This window comes from Microsporum canis, genomic scaffold (assembly GCF_000151145.1).
Source record: "Microsporum canis CBS 113480 supercont1.2 genomic scaffold, whole genome shotgun sequence".
Lineage (NCBI taxonomy): Eukaryota > Fungi > Ascomycota > Eurotiomycetes > Onygenales > Arthrodermataceae > Microsporum > Microsporum canis.
Window position 1 is genome coordinate 563,495 of NW_003299168.1, and position 23,153 is coordinate 586,647.

The following is a 23,153-nucleotide window of genomic DNA, read 5'->3' on the forward strand; positions in this document are numbered from 1 at the left end:
CGTATCAGGATCTGATCATCCGGGGGGGCGAGAACATTCACCCTCTCGAGGTAGAAAACTGTCTTCTCGCACACCCCGGCATATCCAACGTATCCGTGCTAGGCGTCCCCGACGAGCGCTACGGAGAAGCCGTTGCTGCCTTCGTGGTTGCACATGAAGAAGGGGAGGGCAGGGTGACTCCTGGAGAAGTCAAAAGCTGGGTCCGAGAGAAGCTGAGCCGTCATCTAGGTAAGTCGAACTAAAAAGAATCAGTGCCATCCTGGACATCTTCCTTGCACCCCCTCTCCCACCGAAGCAAAAGCAAGGGCACTGTCCCAAGTGTACGGGATGGTCGCCGTGTTTTCGTAGCCCTGGCTTTGGCTGTTTTCTTTAAGATCATCCCGCCAAGGCTACCCTGGCAATGCTTGATTTTGCTTATTTGAAGTTATCATCCCACGACTGTTTTCCGTTGCTTTTTTCGATATCTGGTGGATGGGCCGCTGGACTTCGCGGCCTAGCTTTGCCCATGATCAAAGTTGTGTTTCAGGTTCATTTCCTTGCGTCGCTGTCATCAAACCACCCCCTTATCTTACCCGTACCATACCTTACATCCACCCCCCATGGGGCTGCGGATGGTTGATCCTATATCCGCGATTGATTGACTACTTGACGAAATTTGGCCCTGGCCAATCGTCGTTAGCGCGACCTCGAAAGGACCAATTGTCTCGCTGTCATTTATATCGCAAAAATATACATCCACATCGCCGTGCAACCCCCCCAAAACCTCCATGTGATCCATGTGGAGTCCACGAGAGTGGCAGACAAGCGGTGCAAGCTGCCCATGTCCGTATCTCGCTGCATGTCCGCTTGCCTTAATGCTTGTCACGGCACAAAGGGCCTGTTCCCCCTTTTTGAGTTGCATTTCTCGCTCGCTCGCCACCGTCGCCCACTCGGCTGTCGACCCGGCGCACCAAATCCGTGCCATTAACTGAGCTTGAGCTATCGACCATCCCAACGTTCAAGCCATTTTGCTTGTGCACCTCGTTTCTTCAAGCCTAGCTCCCCGGAGAATTTCCCCATGGATTCGTTTTTCCTTTTTTTCGTGTTGCCTCCTGTTTTTCTTTTCTTTTCTCTTTCCCACCCACATTTGATACCAGACTGCTTTGCGCTGACGCTAACGACGATCATTTCCTGCTCGGCAGTGCCTAAATATATATTTTATATCGATGCCAAAGACTTCCCGAAGACCGCTAGTGGCAAGATACAGAAGTTCAAGCTTCGTGAACTTGCAATTGAGCTGCTAAAGGAGGGCCATGATATGAACTGAGACCTGAATTGAAACAAGCTCAAGCGGCCGAAAGGAAGCTAAGATATGCTGCTCTATGGTTATCTTTCAGTCGAGCAACGTGGAATCAAATGGACGTTTCAGTGGGTAGAAACGGGTTTATTTCTTTTTTTTTTTTTGATATGAGCGATTCAACTTTGCCCATGCCCCTTTCTGCTGCTGCCCTGCTTCGTCACCCCTCCTTGTCGCTCAACCCCTGCGACGTTTTCATTAATATATAGAGATGTCGTCATCTATACAAGACACACTTGTCCCAGCCATACGCAGAGTTACTGAACAGCGTAAAGTACAGATAACTAATGCATGTACATACGAAAATGTTGGAACTCTCCCTGTATCCCGTTTGTGGAAGAGATATATACAAAATCCAGTGTGCTATCTATCCGTATAACCAACAAGGTACGGACAAACAACCGAACACCGAGGTAACTCTATCAAACATTCGGTCAAGACAAGTAAAACGAGCAGATCCTTTCGACATTCTCCATACGGAGTTCGTCGATGACACCAGAACATTTGTATGTGGACGCCTGGATGGGCCAATCACGTGTTTCGAGGTTATCCATCCAAGATGAGCGTCAACAACAAGTTAACATGGACAAAACCATCGCTTCTGAAGGATCTTCGTTAAGAGTCAAACCAGCCTTACAGTCAGATAGGCTCTGTTTACTCCATCCAACTATTTTTGGCCATTGAGACCCGTTTCTCGGCACAACTCCGCGGCTATACCATATACCATCCGCCTTAGCTTCAATGGAAGCAACACCATACGTGACAATCTCAGGAACAATACCCCAGATAGCCAATCACCGACTATGACGATTCTGTGAACTGCCGGTAACACTGATAACATTGCTGAGTAGGGCGGGCGTTTGTATGAGTACTCCGTACAACTTCTGCCCTATACGAATTATAGGTGATTGATCAATGATCATACATACATACCGGGTAGAGGGCAATTTCTCCACTGCTTGGATGGCGCATGACCCCAAATAAGAGACGTGGCCCTTCAGATCATGGACTCTTAGGATTCAGGGGAACTTGAGCATCGTATGCAGAATGCAGGAGGAAGTAAAAGAAAGCTGTGAATAACTTCTCATCTTACAACATGCTTAACAACAGCTTTTCTGCGTGGCAAAGGCTTTAAACCATTGGATTGTTTGTGCTTCCCTTCTTCCATATGAGGTTCATGCATCGAGTCCTTTATTTGGAGAAGATATGTGCCTATGACCAGCCACATGTCTCCACTGAAACCAGCCATGCCGTATTCACTGTCGAAACTGGGGAGAGATTGTCGAGCCAATTGTACGGAGTAATTCCCGACTGCTTATGGCAGGATTTACCTAGGCGTTGGAAGAGCATTGAAACTTGACGATGGCGTCGCGGCGTTCGCCCTCTTACTAGCTACTTCTTCCACGAGCGACTTCATGGCAATGACGAGAACTTTGCTTGCAACATGTGGAACTCCATGTGCATCATCAATGGGTTCTGACTTGGACATGCACGTTTCAATGCTCTAGTGCCTGACATGGCTTGTGATGCATGGTATGACCTTTTGAGAACGTACTATGCGCAAGAGGCCTGGCGCTATCTGTCATGCTGAACGACTCTTGAGGAGCCTTTGTTCATCTCAATCAATATCTCCCGTCATTAAAGTGACGCGGCTCGAAGGCATATATAATTGATGCCCAGTGTTTATTTGCATCGACCAGGTTGATGGCTGAGAAATATCTCGAACCCAACCAGCAGGATAAAAGCGGATAACCACTGCCCAACAAGACCTTAACCATGCATAAATCTGTAATACCATACTGTGTACTTCCTACCAATGCCTGCAAAAGGCCAATTCGGCAAGGGACGAGCTTGTTCATCGACCTGGGGCCGATATATTATTATACTTAATTATACGAGAGCCAGCGAAAAGCAGCAATTAAGCATTCTGCCGTGGGATATGCACATACTATGTATATATTAATAGGAGGCGAGCTTGACGCGCAATATTATCACCTCTAATTTTACTCTTCGCACGAGTTCAAGTTCGGTGCACGTCCTCTCGGCTGGAGGTCTCGGTGTTGGCCCTGGAGGAGGCGAAAAGAGCAACTTGTTTAAGAGGATGTCATGTATACACCGAAGCCATACTATGTACATCTGGTGAGAGCGCCACTCGCTTCCTTCGAGATCAGCCTCGGTGAAGGCAAGTATCTGCACAAGTGCTTATATACCGGCTGAGCATCTAACAGAAGGATTGATGGAAGATGTTGGTCGCTCTTCTTTGCCGCTGGAATCTGCCAGGGCGGCTGATTACGGGGATGGTAGTGGTGTTCTTGCTACTCGCTCTCTTATTCTACCATCAGATGACTGTCTTTCGAATGACTGCTTCGCTACTTCGTGCTCTACCAGACGCTCTCGATAGGCCAAAAGGTCGCGACTAGGAGAGAGGCGGGTTTAGACTTTCCTCCCATCCCCTCCAAAAAAAAACTCCAGATGCTTCTTCTCAACTGCCGGCATGCATATCATTCTTTTATATATATATATACCCCGTAATATTGTGTGTTTCGGTTTATATCCGCCGGCCTTTTCGCTCTTCTTGTGTTTTTGTTTTGATCTCGCGCGAGAAAGAAAGAAAAGGTTATTCACGCACGGTCCGCGGAGAAGCCCCTGCCCTTCTCCGTGTAAAAGCAGCATCAGGAAAGCCTTAAAGTGGCATTATATCTGGATTAAAACGGTTAGCGTAGGGCAAGGGAAAGCAGGGGTCCAAGCTTCTCCCTGCATGACATGCTTACATAACCCTGCATAGGCATAAAAATAGAGCAGAAAAGAAAAAAAGAAAAAAAAGGAAAAAAAAGAAAGAGAAAAGAGAGACACTGGCAGAAGCCTCTTTTTCTTCCTCTTTTTTTTTTGGTGCATGCCGCGTTTGGCGCTGTTGATTTAAATGGTTGGCATGTTCACTTGGGATGCTATTATGCTCCCATGACAGAGATGTGACAGGATAAGTTACGATCATGTACACTGTGTGGGTTTTCATCCCATTTATGCACAGGACATAACATCACACAAGCCTGTACGTCTGTACGTATCAAGGTGAAGTCCGTCTTCGAGGCCGGATGCGGCATTTTTCCTAAAAAAAAAAAAAACAAAACGGGCACACAAACCTCTTACACGGGACTTCTGGTCCGGCGCTCCTTTCATCTCTCCTCCGATCCACACAAGAAGAAACAGCCCCGTCCCTCCGTCCTCCACCTAGCCATCAAAAGCTATGTACCGCAACTCCGTGCTCCGTACAACCATGCAACCTGCAACATGCAACAATGAACGAAAAACCGATCCCATCTGTACTCCAGCATCGTTCTTATGCAAGTGCTCGATGCGTCCTTGGCGAGATCTCGTTCTTCATAGCCGAATGTATACGTCTCATCTTCTCCCCCTCTGTCTCTCTTCCCCCCTGGTCGAGGGCACGAACAGTAATTTAATCCCTGCCGTTCGTATCGGGGCTAGGTGAGTGCACGTTCTCCCAAATCCCTCTCATCGGCGATATTCGTCCCAACTGTCTTTTTTTTTTTTTGGCTTGCTGGAGGTATCTTCCACCCAAGGTTAGTATGGAAAGGTACTTCTGGTCTTTTCCCGGCCGGAGAATACATGCGAGGTTCCGCGCTAGCCGCTCGCAGGGGGTAAGCTTTTCTGGAACTTACGGCGATGTATGGCGTATTTACGGTATTTACAGGTAACATACCAACAAAAGCAGCGAGAGAGACAAACGAGCAAGAGTTCGACCACAAAGAGTCGAGGTATAAAGCGTACATCGTACATGGTAGAGTTGATGCAGACAGACACTTGGTTCAACGGTTCGTGTTTGTCGCTCTCCAAGGAAAACACAAGAGTCCTCTTGTTTCGCCTTCCCCAGAACCAGCTGCGAGACACCCCCGTCTTCTCGCTGCAACATCTCCATCTCTCCATCTTCTGCAGTCTTCGCTGACTCAAAGGCGACATCTTTTTTTTTTTTTTTTCTTTCGTTCTTCCCTTCTCCCCGGTATCAGCGCCACGTCACGTGTTTTGCCTTTTTAGCCGGTCCAAGTTACGGCACAGCTAAACTGTTGGTTGCAGATGATAGTATTATTAGTTTCGTGACACGGCGTAGCTAGGTGAAGGCGTCTCGAGGAGCTGGTCGTACAGATATAAGCCATGCCATGCCCTGTGCCCTTGCCATGCTCTCGTCTGGGGGCGCACAAGCGATATGAGATGTGGAGATAAAAAAGCATCTATATGATGTGTTCCCTATCGCTAGGGATGGCCATGGCCAGTTGCCATGGACAGGGTCGCGCAGGAGTGTCGGTAAACGGTCCTCTCGTGCCATCATTTTCCCGTCAGGGCAAGGGGGTCCTCACCGAGTCTTTTGCTCTGATGTAATATTATAGACATTCAAGGAATGGTGGATTCAGCCTCGTTTGTTCTTCGCTGATCAGCAGGCAGGGCAAGCGAGTAACCGAGTAACAAGTTAGCGTACTATGTAATGAAATAGATTGATTCCCAGGTCAACGGGCTAGGTTAGGCGGCGGGCCGACAATCCCATCATCCTTCTTGTCGGAAGTTTTTTTTTCAATGCTCTCTCCCTCATGGCTTGCCCTGGCTTGCCCTGGCTTGCCCTGGCTTGCTGACTGCATGTTGGATTCAGCAAGGAGCTCAACTTCGCTCAACCGGCAGTAGCCAACAGGACAAGAACAGATAAGAACACCCCCCCTACGTTTCATCGACGGGGGCCCATCCAGACCGGCAGCCAAAAACAAGAAGTCGACGAGCCCTTGCTGTCTCGAACCAAGCTGTGCAATTCCCATATCTGTCGCCCCGTCTAGGTCTAGCGAGCCGTTCGGGCGTGAAGGGGTTTTTCCCTCGTAGACAAGGGCAAAGCAACCCTTCCCTCCCCAAAAAAAAGGGGGGGGAAAGGTCGAAACTGGTCGACATGAATATGTCCATGTAGTAATGCGCCATTTAATAATTTCTCCGCCCTGGATACGTTTTTAGTGAGAAACCTTGACATGGCGGTCGCTGAGTGGATGGGCCCCCTTGCCTTGGAGGGGAACTCTGGACTGGAACGACTGGGAGACGTTTTCCGGGATTTATTTTAAAACAGCGTTGATGCAAGGCCGGCAAAAAGTCTGAAACCCTTTTGTTGATATTACTTGTCGGCCGGGGGCAAGCAGTATAAGTCTTGCTTAGTTTTGGAGATATGCCGTGCTCCATCGAAGCGGGAAGCAGGGCGTCTGTTCACGTCAAACGGAGCTCGTACGTAGTAGACTCGAAGCAATGACAATTCGAATTCGGACTGGATGCGCCCTCTTAGCACTATGCTTGTCTGGCTTCTTGTCGTGTGAGAGTCTCTCGAGACAGAGAGGGTAAGCAGTTCCTTTTTCTCATCCAGATACGAAGACGCTCGAAGCTTGAATGCAATTGACTTGGTCTTCCCTTTCTCCATTAAGCGATGAGCTTTTCTTTTTTGCTGGCTTTCTTCAAACTTGAATGACTACTTTCTCTCTCATGCTGCCTAAGTGCAGCGCATGCTGCATCATGCATGTATGGAACAAGCATCCCCCCCTCCATCCCGGCCAGTCACTGGGCTGGTTTTTCCTTTTCCTTTCAACTTATTTCATCTTTGCTTTTCATCTCTCTTGGCTGGGGGAATTTCGAAAGGAACTGGCGGCTAGCTAGTTAATTGATCGGGATAAGGGGAGTGAAGAGTACCCATTGAAGGAAACAGGCACGCGACCGCCATTTCGCCCTCCAATTCCATAACAATCGCAATAATAATAGTAGCGGTCCAAGTCTAAAAGAGGAGCAAGAGGAGCTCTTCTGAAAGGTACTTTTATTAGGTGAAATCTGCCCAGCCAGTCGGGATGTTTCTACGCTGAGAGAAGAAGAAGAAAAGAAAGAAGCGTGTGAGTGGGCGAGGATACAGCCGGAAGAAGCAGCCTGCCATGCCGAGGAAGAAAGAGTCGAATCAGCGTCATTCTCAGATGTCTGTCCTTTTTGCTACCTAATGTAGAATTTATATCTTGTCTCTTTAACTATGTATGTGTATATGTGAGGGTGGGTGTGCCAGTGCTAGCGAGGCGTTTGATGGAAAAGTAAAGATGGGTGGCAGAGCATGGCATGGCTGACCCGTCTCAGCCATCCACAGGGCAAAACGGGATGGGCTTCGGGATATCCATGTTGGGAAGAGAGGTTGACCTTCGGCACCGGTTCCCGTGCATCTCTTTCACTTGACCCTTGCGTGGCTGTATGGCTCCGGTTTGTTCGTTTTTATCTCCGTCGACCGGGGATCAACTCTGTATAGCATCAAGAGGGACTGTTGTAGATATACTGTGTAATGAACAGTCCTGATCTTCGGCCAAGGGACGACTATGTCTGCCATCGATCTGGGCAGCCGGTAGAACAGAAAGGATGTGGCCTTGGCCCGACTTGTCAGGAGAAGAAGAAGAGCGAAGAGTGACAGCAAACGCTTCGCTGGCTCTGACTGTTGCTGCCTCTTATTGCTCTTGTATTCCTTTTGCAAGACTGACGTAGGTGACTCCGTATTATCCATCTGGATGTGTGAGTATAAGTACGCAGCAGACACAGGACGGGAGGCCCAGCTATACGAAGCGATAAGCCTTTTTTGCAGTAAAAAAGAAAACAAGAACCAAGAGAGGCGAGATATAAGACTTCCCCGTCCCCGTCTTCCATCTCTCTTCTGTCTTCTCTTCTCTCCCGACTTCTTGTCCTCATAACTCTTCCCTCTGCCATAAAACTTCCTCTTCATCGTCTTTTCTCGACGTCACTAAAGCAGCATCGGTAAGTAATAATGACATCACTCGCTTCTTGCCCCGTATTGGTATTACAGCACCGTGGAGGATTTTCTTCCCCCACAAGCCACCTCTTTTTTCCTTTTTCCTCGTCTTTCTTACCGTCTCGTTACCGTATCCAAGGCTGTCTTGCGGTCACAGGCGATACGCCGGCAAGGCGCTTTTCCTCCCCGTCGAAGTCTAGGTTACCTCGTACTGACCCTGTACTGGCCTTGTATCGTGGGTATCGCCTTCGTTTGAGGTAACCGTGGTATCCCGTATCTTTCACTCGGTTTTTTTCTCTTTCTCCCCCCCGTTTTTGCAATACGCGCTCGTTCTTTTTTTTTTTTTTTGCAGTACGAAGGGGAGGTTGAAATATACAACTTGAGGCCCTCTTCTTCTTCTGCCTTCTTGGACTTCTTCTTCTTCTGCCTATTTCTTCCTGACACTCTCCTCTCTCTCTTCTACTTCTTCTTCTCTTCTTCACTCTCCTGACTCTCCTCTCCCCCTGATAGTAACATGCAATAGCCGGTGTCTGATGGGTTCGTTATCCTGTACCGTCGTCCCTCGTCCCGTCTCTGCTTCGGCCCTGCGACTCTTGCACGCCCATTCTGGTCGCCTCAGCTCGCTCCAGAGAGACTAGTCCTCGTTCTCCTTCGTCTTTCCAGTCTCTATTGCGAGTGTCTTGTCGGGTCAGCAGATATCTAAAGACATCAGCCCTCGAACGGCACAAGCCCATATCAGAAAACTCCCACAGCCACAAACCACCACATCGAACAGACAGCAACTCCATAATTGGCCGTATCGAACAGCAAGGAGGAATAGAGGAAAGAGATAGAGAAAAATCTCTTCCTTGTCGAGAGCTTGCACAGTTCAACCGTTCCCGTCCTGATCATCCAAGCCCCCCCCAGCAGGGCTCACCCTAGCTAGCACTGCCCTTTTCCCCCCTTCCCTTTCGACGATCATGGCTACCACCACAGTACCGATCGTGAACCACGAGCAGGCATGGCCTGCAACGAACTCCGAACACCAGAAGGCAGCAGGCTTCAAGGAGTGTGCTCCGGTCCTCGAGGTGTTGACCACTCCAGCCCGGCCGACGATCGACCTGCCCGAGTCACTTCGATGTGCCGACCTGCCGGGCGTCATCCACGAAGAGGACGAGGAGTCTGCCACCGAGCCGTCAGAGCCAGTCACTCCGACCAGCCTCACCCACCATCATGCCCTCTTCCACGGACATCCTCACCACCCTCGCATTGACCCGCCCAGCAGAGATCCGGTCGTCAACGTCCCGGTCGAGGTGCTCAAGAAGCCCATCATCGTAAATACCGAGCCAACTCCCCCTTCTACTCCCGCAAAGCAGCCTGCCACTTCGACTCCGGCTGCCACAGTCACTTCGTCCGCCGCAGAGACTGCTCCCGTGCCTATTCCAGCTCAGCGTCCGACCACTTCAGCCTCCCAGCGCGCGTCTCCGTTGAGAAAGGCGTCCAAGTCGATCAAGGGAATCTTCCGTAGACCAAGTACATCCTCCGAAGCCATGCCACCTCCTCCGACTCCTTCAGCCGCGCCGGAGCAGAAGAAGCTGTCTTTGAACATGTTCCAGGCAAGTGATGCTCGCAAGGGGTCCGTCTCCTCCACGAACCAGCACTCGCCCACCTCGTCTCGAGCCCACTCACCCCAGTCGCCATCTTCACCCTCCAGCACCCTCCATGGCGGCCAGAACCCGATGTTTCTTGGAGTCACACCTCCATCAGACTCTCCCTTCGCTCCCAAGCGACCAAGCCGCTCGTCCACCGGTCTCAGCCTGCGTGAACGAAGCAGAGTCATGTTCGGAGCGACGCCTCGACCCCAGCGTGAGGAAGATCATCGTATCCGATCCCCCAGCCTCGGTGACGTCCAGAACCAACCAGAACGCCCTGGCTTCTCCATCCCTGCAGTCTCCGGTGCCGGCCTCAAGGCTCGACGCATGAGCACCAGCTTACCAGACGACTTCGACGTCGGCACCTGTCCGCTCGCAGACGAGTACACCAACTGCAGCAAAGTTCCTGGAAAACGCAAGGAGATCGGCCGTGGAGCCACAGCCACAGTTAAGATCATGTGCCGCAAGGGCAGCGACAAGTCAAACCTCTTCGCCGTCAAGGAGTTCCGTAAATGCGGCTCAAAGGAAGACAAGCACGAGTACGAGCAAAAGGTCAAGTCGGAGTTCTCCATCGCTCATTCGCTTCATCATCCCAACATCGTTGAGTCTTTCCGTCTCTGCACCAACAACGGTCGATACAACCACGTCATGGAGTACTGCTCGTACGGCGAGCTCTTCTCGCTCGTGCAGAAGAACTACCTCCAGCCCAAGGACAACCACTGCTTCTTCAAACAGATGGTCCGCGGCGTCGCTCACCTGCACGAAAACGGCATCGCTCATCGTGATATCAAGCTTGAAAACTTGCTCCTCTCAGACGATGGATACATCAAGATCACCGACTTTGGTGTTTCAGAGGTCTTTAGCGGCCTGCACCCTGGTCTCCGCAGCTCCGGAGGTGAGTGCGGTAAGGAAATGGGCGAGATCCGCCTTTCCTCTCCTGGCATCTGTGGCTCCCTGCCCTACATCGCCCCTGAAGTCCTCGCCAAAGAATCCAGCTATGATCCTCGCCCTCTCGACGTCTGGTCCTGCGCCGTCGTCTACCTCACCCTTCACTTCCGCGGCAACCTCTGGCCCTCTGCCAACCGCGAGAACTCCAACTACGCGCGCTTCATCTCTGGCTGGGAGAAGTTCCTCGCCTCTTCACCCGCCGGTATCCCATCCGACGAAAAATTCCCATCCTGCGGCCCTGCCTTCAAACACATCGGCAACCGTAACCTCAAGGTCCTCTTGCTCAAAATGCTTCATCCAGACCCATCCAAACGCGCCACCATCCAGGACGTTCTCAACGACCGCTTCATGAAATCCGTCGAGTGCTGTGCTCCCGAGGCCGGCAAGAAGGGCGAAGAGAAGCAGGACTCCGTCAACATCGACGCTGCCGGCAAGTCCAGCTCGAAGCTCGCGAGCAAGATGGTTGTGCAGAAGATTCACCACCACTTCCCCCCTGAGAAGAAATATCTTCCTCAGTACCGCTTTGATATGGGTGACGGCTACTAAGCCCAGCGTCGCCGCCTGCAATAATGTCCTGTCTAACAATAAACAGATTTTTTTTTCTTTTCTCTTTTCCTTTTCTCATCATACACCGATACACAGGGAGGCTTTTTTTGTTCTGCTTTTTCGATCAACTTTACGACTTGCATTGGGGGTTTTAACTGGCTTTTTCTTTTCAACATTACAGACAACCCTTTTTAATCATCGAAAGACTGTCCTTGCCTCTTCACACACTTGTGCAATAGGCCCTTTTTTTATCCTGTTCAGAGCGTACATACACTAACGGCCTTTATATCCTTCCTTTCCCCTTCTGTGTGAATATTCAGGTGTTGCTAAATTGTTTTGATTCTGGCGTTTCTTTTCCACTTGTCAACTTTACTCTCCCCGTGCAAAGGGTCGAGGGTTCTCTCATTCTCTTTCTGATTCTACCTGCTTTTCTTTTCCCCCTTTTACACTGTTCTGCTACAACTGGTTATGAATGAGTACACGGTGAACATTTGCTCTTTTGAAGCCCCTTTTGACTGAATAACCCAAAAAAAAAAGAGGGAGAAAAAAGAAAACAAACATACCATGCCCCTTGGAAGAGGAGAGAGGATAGCTATGGGTTAATTGTTTTGTTGTCTTGTTTTAATAATTAATGCCAATGGATTGATTGTTGGGTTAACTTGTCGCTGCTCTCTGCCTGTCATCACCATCATCATAGGCTGGCTGGTCGGTTGATGCTTGTCTAATGATGCTTAGCCACCGCTACACTAAGTCATCATGAGATATCCAGTGTCACCACCAAGCGCCAGTATCACTGGTCCATTCGGAATAACCCAGCTAACATCCATACACCCCATACATACATACAGCTTGCATCGATATCTTTCATCCCCGTCGTACCGCGCATCCTGCAACCCTCTTGGCAACGGCCATATATGATCTCGGAACACCCGTCGTCTTGCACCCCTTCGCTGCTCTACATACCACACTTGGCGAGACGAGAGAGAACTCTGCATTCTTCACTCACATTCCCACACAGCCTGGTTGCCAACGCCAACTCCCACATCATTCATCCCCAAGGCACCATCCCAAGCCCAAGGCCCAGCCCAGCCCAGACTCAGCCCAAGGCAGGCCAAGTGGTATACACTTGAAATCTTGCCGGCCATTTCCGACCAAAGTTGACTTTCCACGCCGGGCGCGTATGTACGATGCCAGCTCATCCTTTTGTTTCCGCAGGCGCCAAGGGCGGACCAATAGAGGCATGTACGAAGCTCGTTTGACTTGGTGAGCCGATGGGATAGGGATAGGGATAGGGATAGGTTCAGGCCATTTACTGGATGCCAGCTACGTAAGCTATGTACGCCATGCCAAGTTGCAGCACTTCTTACAGCGGCAAAGATGAAAAAAAAAAGAGAAAGCTAGTTGGTGAAGGTAAGAGCTTGGGGCCAAGGGTCCCTGATACGCACACCTCCATATCGATCTTGGGGTTGGTATGGGGTAAGACATCCACTGCTCGATCTTCAGCGGGCCCAGAGGAAAGAAATGAACGGATAGGAGAGGTCTTGTCCTGTCTCCTATCGTCTGGATTCCAAGTCGATGGCTGAAGGTATGTGTGTATAGATGTATTTTTCCTTTCTTTTGTCGATACCTTGGCTTCTTCCCCCTTTTCCTTTTGCCTCACCGAAAGGGAAAAGAAGATCATGATGAGGCTTGTTTTTTATGAGCTTTCTTTTCTTCTTTCCGCCTTACATAGTAAGGCCGCATGAAACCAACAGATCACGATCTGTGATCTTCGCTGAGTATACATACTTATATGATCTCTTTCTTTCTTGGCTGGACAGCTCTCAGGAGGCGGTACGTACTATGTACGACGGGGACAAGGCAGTGCAGTTCTGCAGACGCCCTTACTATCGACTTCCAAGAGGCGGGCAGCATATGGAATATTGGCATGGCTGAAACTGATGAAAGGGATGGCACCTCGTCTTTCCCATCTTTTTCTTTCATCTCCATGCAGCGAGCCCTCGAACCCTGCCCTTGGTATATATATAAATAGTACTATGTACTGTATAATTCTGCAAACACTCAAGTGACTGAGGAAAAAAAAAAGAAAGGGGATTGACGGTGCATTGCATGAGGTGCGCCAGTAAGCATAAAGCCAGCAAGCAACAACCAAATATAAACACCGTGACACGGCGGGAAGATCAGGAGGGAAGGGGCGGGCTGCCAAGCGCCCATGCCAAGCGGAAGACTTGGCGCGCAGAAGGAAGGAAACGCCAAGCCTTCTCCGTGACTTGCGATGTAACCCGCGCGCCAAGGCCGGCTTTCGAGAAGAAGAAAGGCGCACTTCATACATACGTTACGAGGGTTGCACGGCTGTACCGTATGCTTGTGTATGCAAAAGGAGGTCATGGTATGTATGTACGGTATGGAAATACAGGTTGCTGTTTTAACAGGTCGTGTTATATTGTACAGTAAACATGGCTTTAAACCCAGGCATGTAGAAATACAAAACATTGGTATGTATACATTAGAACGATTTAAACCTCGACTTTGGTCGGGATCTTGACTTCTCCTCTCCTCCTGTCTGCATGAGGCACTCCATACCGTCGACCGACGCCCTTCTCCCCACGGCCGTCCAGTCCAGTCGTCTCACGGCTGACTACAACGTCACGGAATCGGAACTCGAAGCGTCCCTGCTCAGGTTGGACGCGAGTCAACTGTGCCTCTTCCCGGGCCTTTCTTCTCTCCTTCCGGAAGGCCTCTACTTTCTCTTCGGCTTTGATACGTTCGATGAACCGGTTGTTACGTTGGCGCGACTCGCTTGAAAGAGTTACCTCGTCGTGCGCAGCAGCAACCATGTGAGGATGGGGGATGCGGACGTCTGCCGGCTGCAGAACCTGTTGCTCGTTCGCTCCCTTGCCGACCATCTCGATGTTGTGTGGGGCACGAGTTACTTTGGCGATGGCCTCGGGTGTGTTCCCGGCCACGTCGCGCTCGGCAGCGGGTAGCTCTGGTGCTGCTGAGAATACTCGTGCAGCATCCACACGGGTGAAATTACGGGATTCAGATACAGGGTAGAATATTTGCGGTTCGGTGAGTTTGTGTACTGGTAGATCGTTTATCGGCTCGTGTGGTTGCTGTTTCTCCCCCTTTCCTGCAAGACGTGTCGTCGGCAGCATGTCACGTATTGCACGGCCGTACGGAAGAGCCATGGGTTTTTTCTGCTTCAGCTGTTAGCATTTCCACCCATATCGAAGAAAAACGACAGTATAAACAGGAATTGAATATTCTTTCTCAGTGATCATTTAAATTTTGATTTAAGCATTCTCCCTTTAGGGAGTCATCAAGACTAATCGATTGTTTTTATTCATCATGGAAAGGAAGATACCGGCCATCGGCATTTTCTTTCAAAGGTATAGGGTGTGCGGCGTATGGGATGATGCAGACGGGGAATATCAACCTACCTCGGCCTTCATCCTCTTCTCTAACTCAACTAGCCTCACCACAGCACCAATACGCCTCATGTCAACCCCAAACATGACACTCACAAGCCGAACACTGTTCCCTTTATTGACAACCTGGTCATAGATCTCATTTCGCAATTCTTCGCTCAACACGCTTTCACTGACGAAAAAGGGATTGAGAGGGAACGGCTGTAGTCTGTCAGGGTTGTTGGGGTCCTTCGAAAACCCACGGTTGCTATCACTGTCTTCCTCTTCTTTGCGGACTGGTACTCCATTTTCGTAGTCCGTAAGATAGTTCGTGCTCTTGGGCACAGGATCTTTAAACACCGCGCCGACACCGTTTAGCCAGCGAAACATATCCGCACGGCGTTTTGAGACCTGGAAGCTAGGCGTGGAACTAAAGGCGCGGGGTCGAGGGAGAGATTGACATGGCGAAGAGGATGCAGCGGATGATGTGAGGGAGGTCGACGAGTGGCATATTGAGGAAGACTGTGAGGATGGGATGTGGTGTGAATTGAGCAGCCGTTGTGCGTTTCTTAATCGTGGAGGCATTGTGAGAACTAAAGATGGTGTATAAACGGGGAAAGAAAAGCCTCGGGGTATTCTGCGAACAGGACAACTAAGCCCTCCGCTACTCTGACCGGCCAATGGATCGGAAAACGTTGGTTGCTGAAGCTGGAATGTCTGCTTAATACGAAGAGAGAAAAAGTTGAAGCTTTTGAAGAAAATTCGATGGTTAGATATTCACGTGACATTAATGATGACTAAGCTGGCAAGGATTTGATAAGCATTTTTGCTCCTTCAAGAAGAGAAAAAGGACGACGTTTTGTGTATACTTGAACGAAGCCTGGAAATCATCACAGCCGAAGCATTGAAGAAGAGCAAATACTCGATACCCTGTTGACCAGTGCTTCTGAATCCTCATTTATTCTCCTACCAAAACTGAACGAGAAAAAGATACAGCCTGATTCCTTCAAAGATGGACCAGAGCTTGGATGAGATCATAGCTGAACGTCCCGTAAGTATCTATGCCCCGAAATCAACATTAGAGATATGTACTGACATGGCTATGGATATATAGAATGCCTCTCGTTCTAGAGGCCGGACGGCGAATACTCGCCCCCGAAGAAACAACTACCGCGATACTCAGAAGGTCTGTTAGGTCTGTCCTTAGGGTTATAGAAGCTATTTGATGCTGATGGGATGACTTGTTATTATCCGTATAGGTCCTCCTCCTCCTATTCCCATCGCTGCCTTAGCTGCCTACCAATTGCCGTACCGTATAGCTCGAGGCGTGAAGTGTGTCGAAGCGCGTCCTGCGTTGAAGGCGCATTTCACGCCCTTGTCCATCTCTTTCAACAGAAAAGCAGAATTGCAATTCTTCGATATGATACTCAAGGCCATATCAACTAGATCTGACTGACCTTCGGCTAACCTTTGTCCTTTTTTCCTCTGAGTAACAACAGCCTTCCAGAGGAGACCGAGCAGATTTGGACCTGTGAGTACGGAATGTTGCTGAACGGGGGTTGGCCTTATACACCCAACTTCAAGGCTGGAATCGCATAGGCTTTTCAAACTAATGGGATATCTGTTTGATAGCGACTGGGTTCACGACAGGTTTGAAGACGATAGAGACAGTCAGTTTGACATATTTCGGTTCTTTTCTTGGCATGCTTTCTGACACCAGCTTTCTAGCACGCTCTTCCCGACCTCCACGACAACCTCGTACCGATAGATACAACTCTGGCTCTGCTGACCAGTATGTAGCTCTGCGCGTCTAACTATATGTCTCCCAGCTAACCGGCAACTGAACCAGAGATTCACGCGGAGCGAAAATTCGAGTCAACAACATCCACTATGACTTGACTCAGGAAGACCTCGAGGTTCGACCGCTTTATTCTCTCGCCTACATCACAAGTACACGGAATCTAACACTCACGCAGGAGCTATTCACTCGCATTGGACCAGTCCACTCCGTATCTCTCCTCTACGACCGAGCCGGACGCTCGGAAGGCGTTGCATTCGTCACTTACAAACGGCTATCTGACGCGCAAACCGCCATCCAAGAATTTGATGGCGCAAACGCAAAGGGTCAGCCTATTCGCCTCTCCCTAGTCACCAACACTGCGCCTAGACGCCGTAACCCATTTGACTCCGCTGAGATGCCAAAGGGGAGCCTATTCGATCGTGCTGAAAGGCCGCGGGGCAGGGACAGTCGCAGTCTTAGCCCAGAAGCCGAAACCAGTGGTGGACGAAGGGACAGGCGTAACAATTCCAAACTTGCACCACCGGATAACATTGATCGTTACATACCCGGCCATCGATCACCTATAAGAAAACACGACTCTGGTAGAAACAGAGGCCGTCGAGGTGGTAGGGAGCCCAGGGAAGGAACCGATAGCCGAACCCGTGGGTCAGGGAGAACGAAGAAGACGCAGGAAGAGCTGGATCAGGAGATGGAGGATTATTGGGGTAAAGCTAATGCTGGAGCTGATGCTGCTACTGGTGCTGGGGCTGATGCCAACCAAACTGCTCAGCCTAGTAAGCCTGCTCCCGCAACCGGTGGTGAAGAGGACATTGACATGATTGAGTAAGCATGTTGGACCTTTTTCTTGGTGGCTTTTATGGCCGTAGGACAATTGAAGACTGGCTCTCGTTCTATCTTACATGTTAAATTGCACTGCGCCATAGCAGACATTCGACTTTTTACTACCACTCTCCGCTTTATATAGATATTACCTTTGACTTTCTTATATAAAATCGAACCAGATGGCACATTATATGAGGCCTAATACGCGCTTTTTGAGATGCCAACCAGAGGTAGAAGAATGTAGACCAATGGTGTTGTTATTTGGTGTTAAATAACAAAGATTCCCTCCCTGCTACCGCAAGTAAACCCGACATGGCTAACCAACCAGCGTTAAAAGAGTTCTCTTTGTAAACCCCTTGACCTGCAAGCCACTTACTTAGCGGACTGTGCCGTATCTATCTCCATAGACCATATGGCTCTCTACATGCTTTCCATAGTTTGATAGTTCCATCTTCGCTTCCTGTTCCGTAAATCTTTCCGTCGGGAGAGTAGCTAAGCGACCAGATGGGGCCATGATGACCCCGTTGAACCTCTAGATATATATATCAGTAATCCACCCCAAGATGAATAGATAAACAGCCATAAGCAGAAAAAAACGGATAGATATAAGTACCTAACTCTTCGTTCGTTTCAAGATCATAAACACGCGCCCAGGTATCTCCCGTGCTGCCGGTGACGAACCGGCTCGTCGTCTTGTTCACAGCAACACTAGCAAGTTCATATGAGAAATCTGCCTTTTTCAACAACCGTCCAGGCTGGACAGGGTCGAAGAGATAAGCTGACTTTCCGGCAGCAACGCTCAATACGCCTGGATCATTTGGTGTGGTTGAAACGGTATTCAGTTCGCAGCTGCCAATAGTTCCGTCTACAGCAACCTCTGCACAGGGGTGACGAGAGCGAAGATCCCACCATCGGACCTTCTTATCATCAGCCGCGGTGACGAGAATGTTGTAGTCCTGATACCAAATAATGGACTTGATAGTGCCATTATGGACTCCAGGACCAATCTCATAGCTCATGGTGCCGGAAGAAGCTGAGCTGGAGCCTGCTCCGTTTGCGGCTCCTGGGCCACTTTGAGACGTGGGAGAGGAGGTGTTACTGCCTTGAGCTCGGGAGAGGTCAAAGATACGTAATTTCTTCTCCATGCCACCTGTGGCTAGAATTTGAGGGCCGGTTTGAATGGGGAATGCAACTGCTCGGACAATGTGGGAATGCTGCAGTGTGTGCAAGCACTCACCGGTATGTGTGTCCCATACCTTTCTGGTGAGGAGTGAGCAAGAAGTTTCAAGATATCTCTAGGGATTGTCTGGAGACATACGCAGAGAAGTCTGCAGCCGCGGTGGCAGCAATGGTAGCATCCACGGATAGTCTAGCCTGCCAGACGGCACCTTTATGACCCAGAAATGTCCCAATCCTTGATTGACATGATACCATGTCAGTTACATATTATAGAAGAGACTTCTTATGAACTAAACTGACCAATCACCAGTTATCCCATCCCGGAGCATAGGATTATTATCTGCAGAGAAAAACTTAGTTTCAATATGCTTATAACATAGGACTATATAGCCTACCTTTGCACGCTGAGATCAGGTAATATTGGTCATCTTCGGTGATTGAAGAGAAGCTAATATGAGGAACAGGTCGTGAATGCCCATGACACGTCAAGGGCACAACCTTTGAAGCATCTAATATAGAATAAAGCGTTAGCCCTATTCGCGTTATAAACCGATATTTTCACCGACTAAATGGTGATATAGGGTCTATGCTAAACATTATGTTATAGAAGGATAGTTCTGGCGGGATACAAACTTACCTGATGCCATCTGTCTAGAGATTAACAACTGAGCAACGGAATCACAATCCAGTCAAAGGAGAAGGAGAGAAAAAGAAAAGAAAATGTCAGTAGCCAGGAGCTAATGAAAGTATATGAAGAGAGAAATGGAGACCAAGTAGAGAGATATCAAGAAATTAGCGAAAAAGAAAGATCCCAAAGCCAGAGAGGTATCTCCGAAATCAAAATAGAGGCCAAGAACACCGGTCTTTTACACCAGTAATATGAGAGAGAAGGGAATCCGTTCAGTCGTCAAAACATTCCTATCATTAAAAAGAAAAGAAAGGAAAAAGGGGGCCGTCTAAAAGGGAGTGGAAGAGAAAGAAAGGTGGCGAGAAGAGAAGAGAGCGCCCTCTATTATTGCAAGTTCAAATGGAGGGGCGTCTCCGTCTCCCGAGTCCCCTTCTTTTTGATAGAGATTAACCGACGACGGCTCTGCGAGGGCTTCCCGGTCGAATAAAAGGGAGGAGAAAGGGGAGAGAAGTGGTGATATAGAGTAAATGAAGAAGGGAGGAAAAAAGGACAAGAAAAGCTGCGGTCTCTCTTATTTTTTTTTTTTCTTTTTGATATCGGCGGAACAGGGCTTTGGTGGAGAGTTTAAGCGCGGCGGGAGGAAGCGCTAGGCGGGATGAGGTAAGGCGCCAGGGCACATGACTCTCTCTATCTTCAACGACTTCAACTTTCGACCTTGAACAACGAGAAAAACAGACATCAACACAGCAAGACAGCACAAAAAAGAGGCGGCGGGACAGGACAAGGACAGGAGATTTCTTCACATTTGATGCTGAGGAAACTTTTTCTGCAGGGGGATTGACCCGTGCCTCGTGTTCCCTGCAATTTGGCGCATCCCAGGCCAGTTCGGCTTGTTCACAGGGATGTATCCTTTCGACTAGTGAGATTAGCCTGGCTAGGTGTGGGAGAGTCTCATCTCGGCTGCTCTACTTGCAGCATTAATATATTAACCCCGCGGTCGAGTCTGTCCATGGATACCACTCTAGGAGCTGCTTGATGGATACGTCTCGTTGAGCTCGTTATACAGAGTACTCATCTGGAATATGCGCCTCCACACCCCCTTAGATACGATGCCTATACTTCCGAGTAAGATTATTATATGTTTCATCCGTAGTACTAGCTATTAGGTAAATTTCCTACAAAGTATGCAGAGATCCCTATACAACGTATCGTTCACTATTACACATGAACTGCTGATATATCATGTACGCTACAACAAGTAAACACTTGCTATATAAGAATACATATATTCCCTACTGCTCTTCACTCCTCTTTAACTAAATAATAAATAATGAAGTCTCCCATCTACAGTCATGTGACTTCAATATTATGTCATTCATAGAGAGTCGAACCCCCACATGTAAGCAAGTAGAAGAGAACAACAACAACAGCTCATTGCTCTTCTTGCGAGCTTCAGTTGTTTCGTTGCATCAAGCATTTGGAAGCTTATAACTATTTGTTGGGTGCTAAATTGAACCTTTTTCCACAGCCTACAGCAATTTTTTGTATGCCGGACTTCAAGATCTCCGCCATTTTGGAGGGCCACAGCGATGATGTCAGTTGAAACCGATGCCATACCCAAATGAAGAACTATTTTGACTGACCTCTCGATATATAGGTTCGAGCTGTGGCCTTCCCAAGTACAACAACAGTTCTAACCTCATCTCGAGATGCAACTGTTCGCATGTGGACTGTGATATCATCCCCACCTCCACAATTCGATGACAAAATTACCGTGCATGGTTCAGCATTCATAAATTCTATAGCTTACTGCCCCCCAACAGAAGACTATCCGGAGGGGCTGATATTCAGCGCCGGCCAAGATACAATAATAGAAGCAAGACAGGCTGGGAAACCTGCGGATGATAACGCTGATCGTTTGTTGCTCGGCCATACCGGCAACGTATGTGCTCTGGCTGTCTCACCGGACCGTAAATGGCTTGCCAGTGGAAGCTGGGACTCAACCGGCCGTCTATGGGAGATTGGAAAATGGAGTAAAGAGGTGGTTCTGGAAGGCCATGGAGGTAGTGTTTGGGCTGTCCTTGCTTACGACAAGGACACAGTTATTACAGGTTAGTGGTACATATGAAGTGTGTGACCTGGTATATACCCCATGCTTATGAGTATGTAGGATGTGCTGATAAGCTCATACGTGTATTTAACACCTCTGGGAGTTTACAAAACACATTCCGCGGCTGTGGAGATGTTGTTCGAGCACTCTGCAAGGTCCCAGATGGACACACATCCGGTGCACAGATAGCATCCGCAGGTAATGATGGTATTATTCGGCTCTGGACGATTCAAGGAAAGCAGGTTGGCCAACTCCATGGACATGAGAGCTTTATTTACTCCCTCGCTGCCCTTCCGTCTGGTGAGCTAGTGAGTTCCGGAGAAGACCGGACCGTGAGGATATGGAATGGCACTAGCTGCGTCCAAACAATCACTCACCCGGCGATATCAGTGTGGAGTGTTGCTGCTTGCGCTGAGTCTGGTGATATTGTCTCGGGAGCCAGCGATAGGGTCACTCGAGTCTTCAGTCGAGCTAAGGATCGACAGGCAGATGAAGCTACAACCCAGATATTCGAGAACGCCGTCAAGGAGTCCTCTATCCCGCAAGAGCAGGTCGGAAAGGTCAACAAGGAGAAACTTCCTGGGCCAGAATTCCTTCGGCAAAGATCTGGAACAAAGGATGGCCAAGTGCAGATGATTCGTGAAGAGGATGGAAGTGTTACCGCTCATACTTGGTCATCTGCTTCCTCTCAATGGGTCCCAGTTGGCACAGTTGTGGACTCCGTCGGGAGCAGTGGTAGGAAAGTTGAATACATGGGTCAAGATTACGATTATGTCTTCGACGTCGACATTGAGGATGGAAAGCCACCACTTAAGCTCCCATATAATCTGTCCCAAAACCCATATGACGTGGCAAAGAAATTTATCGAAACCAACGAACTCCCGATATCATACCTAGAGCAGGTTGCCAACTTTATAACGTCAAATACTGAGCAGGTTGCCAACTTTATAACGTCAAATACTAAAGGAGCAGTGGTAGGCCCATCACAGACAAATGAATCCACATACCAACAGCCGTCTATTCCGGACTCTCGACCACGAGTTTTACCACAAGCTTCATACCTCTCTATAACCTCTGCAAACTTGAAAGCTATTCAAAAGAAGATCTCCGAGTTAAACGCACAACTAGTGTCCTCTGGTTCTAAGGATATATCCCTTTCTCCATCTGAAATGGAAGCCATATCTGCTCTTTGCTCCCGGCTTGGACAGCCCTCCACTTTATCCAAATCACCAGTCGTCAACGCAACACTTCCTCTGCTTGTTAAGATATCAACAAGCTGGCCCGTGGGAAATCGACTCCCTGGACTTGATCTCCTTCGGCTTTTAGCCGCCGCATCTCCCATACCAGCCACTTGGGATCAAGGTGACGGTAACTTAGTATCCGTGATAATAGCAAGCGGTGTATTTGACGCACCTCTCAGTCCGAATAACACTATGTTAGCAATCCGAATGCTAGCAAATTTCTTCGAAACAGACTCGGGCCGTACTCTAGTAGCCGGATGCTTTGAGGAAGTCACAGGCAAAATCGGGTCTGTCATGTCTGATTCTGTTGCTGCAGGCAATCGCAACATAACAATTGCCGCAGCAACGCTATATATCAATTTCGCCGTTTATCTCACGTCAAAAGATAAAGCTAATACACTAGAAGCCTCCGAGCATGGACTGGTGCTTCTAGACCAACTGACCAAGGTTCTTTGCAACGAGAAAGATTCAGAGGCCGTGTATCGAGGGTTGGTCGCACTTGGGACGTTAGTTGTTGGTCTGGACCATGAGATAAAAGCGGCAGCGAAAGAGATTTACGAGCTCGATCGGACCCTGAAACGGGTTCTAGATGCCGGGTTTGGGCGGGAACCAAGAGTTAAAGGTGTTATAAGCGAAATTAGAGATGCAATTAATTAGAACAGAGGTATACGGAAGCATGAGCGTTACGTATAGACT

At 49.0% G+C, this 23,153-nt stretch overlaps 7 protein-coding genes across 7 annotated transcripts in view; 4 read left to right on the forward strand and 3 right to left on the reverse strand.

The window, feature by feature from the left end:
* MCYG_01639 (4-coumarate-CoA ligase-like 6) overlaps window positions 1-855 on the forward strand; it is a gene marked incomplete at both ends in the record, with an annotated part of 2,531 nt that extends 1,676 nt beyond the window's left edge. Inside the window, 2 exons of the mRNA XM_002848659.1 lie at window positions 9-228; window positions 425-855. Of these exons, the coding sequence (XP_002848705.1) occupies window positions 9-228; window positions 425-855 (651 nt within the window). The remainder of the gene's footprint in view (window positions 1-8; window positions 229-424) is intronic.
* Window positions 856-9,100: 8,245 nt separating this feature from the next.
* Window positions 9,101-11,266, forward strand: MCYG_01640 (serine/threonine-protein kinase MST20; the record flags this gene model as incomplete). The annotated part of the gene is made up of 1 exon (XM_002848660.1): window positions 9,101-11,266. The coding sequence occupies one exon, from the start codon at window positions 9,101-9,103 to the stop codon at window positions 11,264-11,266; it is 2,166 nt and encodes a 721-aa protein (XP_002848706.1).
* A 1,044-nt stretch (window positions 11,267-12,310) lies between these two features.
* MCYG_01641 (uncharacterized protein) lies at window positions 12,311-12,947 on the reverse strand (the record flags this gene model as incomplete). The annotated part of the gene is made up of 2 exons (XM_002848661.1): window positions 12,311-12,578; window positions 12,712-12,947. The coding sequence occupies 2 exons, from the start codon at window positions 12,945-12,947 to the stop codon at window positions 12,311-12,313; spliced, it is 504 nt and encodes a 167-aa protein (XP_002848707.1).
* Window positions 12,948-13,782: 835 nt separating this feature from the next.
* On the reverse strand, window positions 13,783-15,261 carry MCYG_01642 (conserved hypothetical protein; the record flags this gene model as incomplete). Its single annotated transcript, XM_002848662.1, has 2 exons — window positions 13,783-14,475; window positions 14,710-15,261. 2 exons carry the CDS (start codon window positions 15,259-15,261, stop codon window positions 13,783-13,785), a joined length of 1,245 nt encoding a protein of 414 aa, XP_002848708.1.
* A 427-nt stretch (window positions 15,262-15,688) lies between these two features.
* MCYG_01643 (RNA binding domain-containing protein) lies at window positions 15,689-17,303 on the forward strand (the record flags this gene model as incomplete). Its single annotated transcript, XM_002848663.1, has 7 exons — window positions 15,689-15,727; window positions 15,791-15,866; window positions 15,936-16,008; window positions 16,176-16,207; window positions 16,405-16,468; window positions 16,526-16,592; window positions 16,653-17,303. 7 exons carry the CDS (start codon window positions 15,689-15,691, stop codon window positions 17,301-17,303), a joined length of 1,002 nt encoding a protein of 333 aa, XP_002848709.1.
* Window positions 17,304-17,694: 391 nt separating this feature from the next.
* MCYG_01644 (WD repeat protein) lies at window positions 17,695-19,125 on the reverse strand (the record flags this gene model as incomplete). The annotated part of the gene is made up of 7 exons (XM_002848664.1): window positions 17,695-17,831; window positions 17,913-18,513; window positions 18,537-18,594; window positions 18,618-18,713; window positions 18,779-18,818; window positions 18,874-18,987; window positions 19,116-19,125. The coding sequence occupies 7 exons, from the start codon at window positions 19,123-19,125 to the stop codon at window positions 17,695-17,697; spliced, it is 1,056 nt and encodes a 351-aa protein (XP_002848710.1).
* Window positions 19,126-20,652: 1,527 nt separating this feature from the next.
* MCYG_01645 (ubiquitin homeostasis protein lub1) lies at window positions 20,653-23,114 on the forward strand (the record flags this gene model as incomplete). Its single annotated transcript, XM_002848665.1, has 3 exons — window positions 20,653-20,700; window positions 20,764-21,217; window positions 21,277-23,114. The coding sequence occupies 3 exons, from the start codon at window positions 20,653-20,655 to the stop codon at window positions 23,112-23,114; spliced, it is 2,340 nt and encodes a 779-aa protein (XP_002848711.1).
* Between the last annotated feature and the right edge of the window lie 39 nt (window positions 23,115-23,153).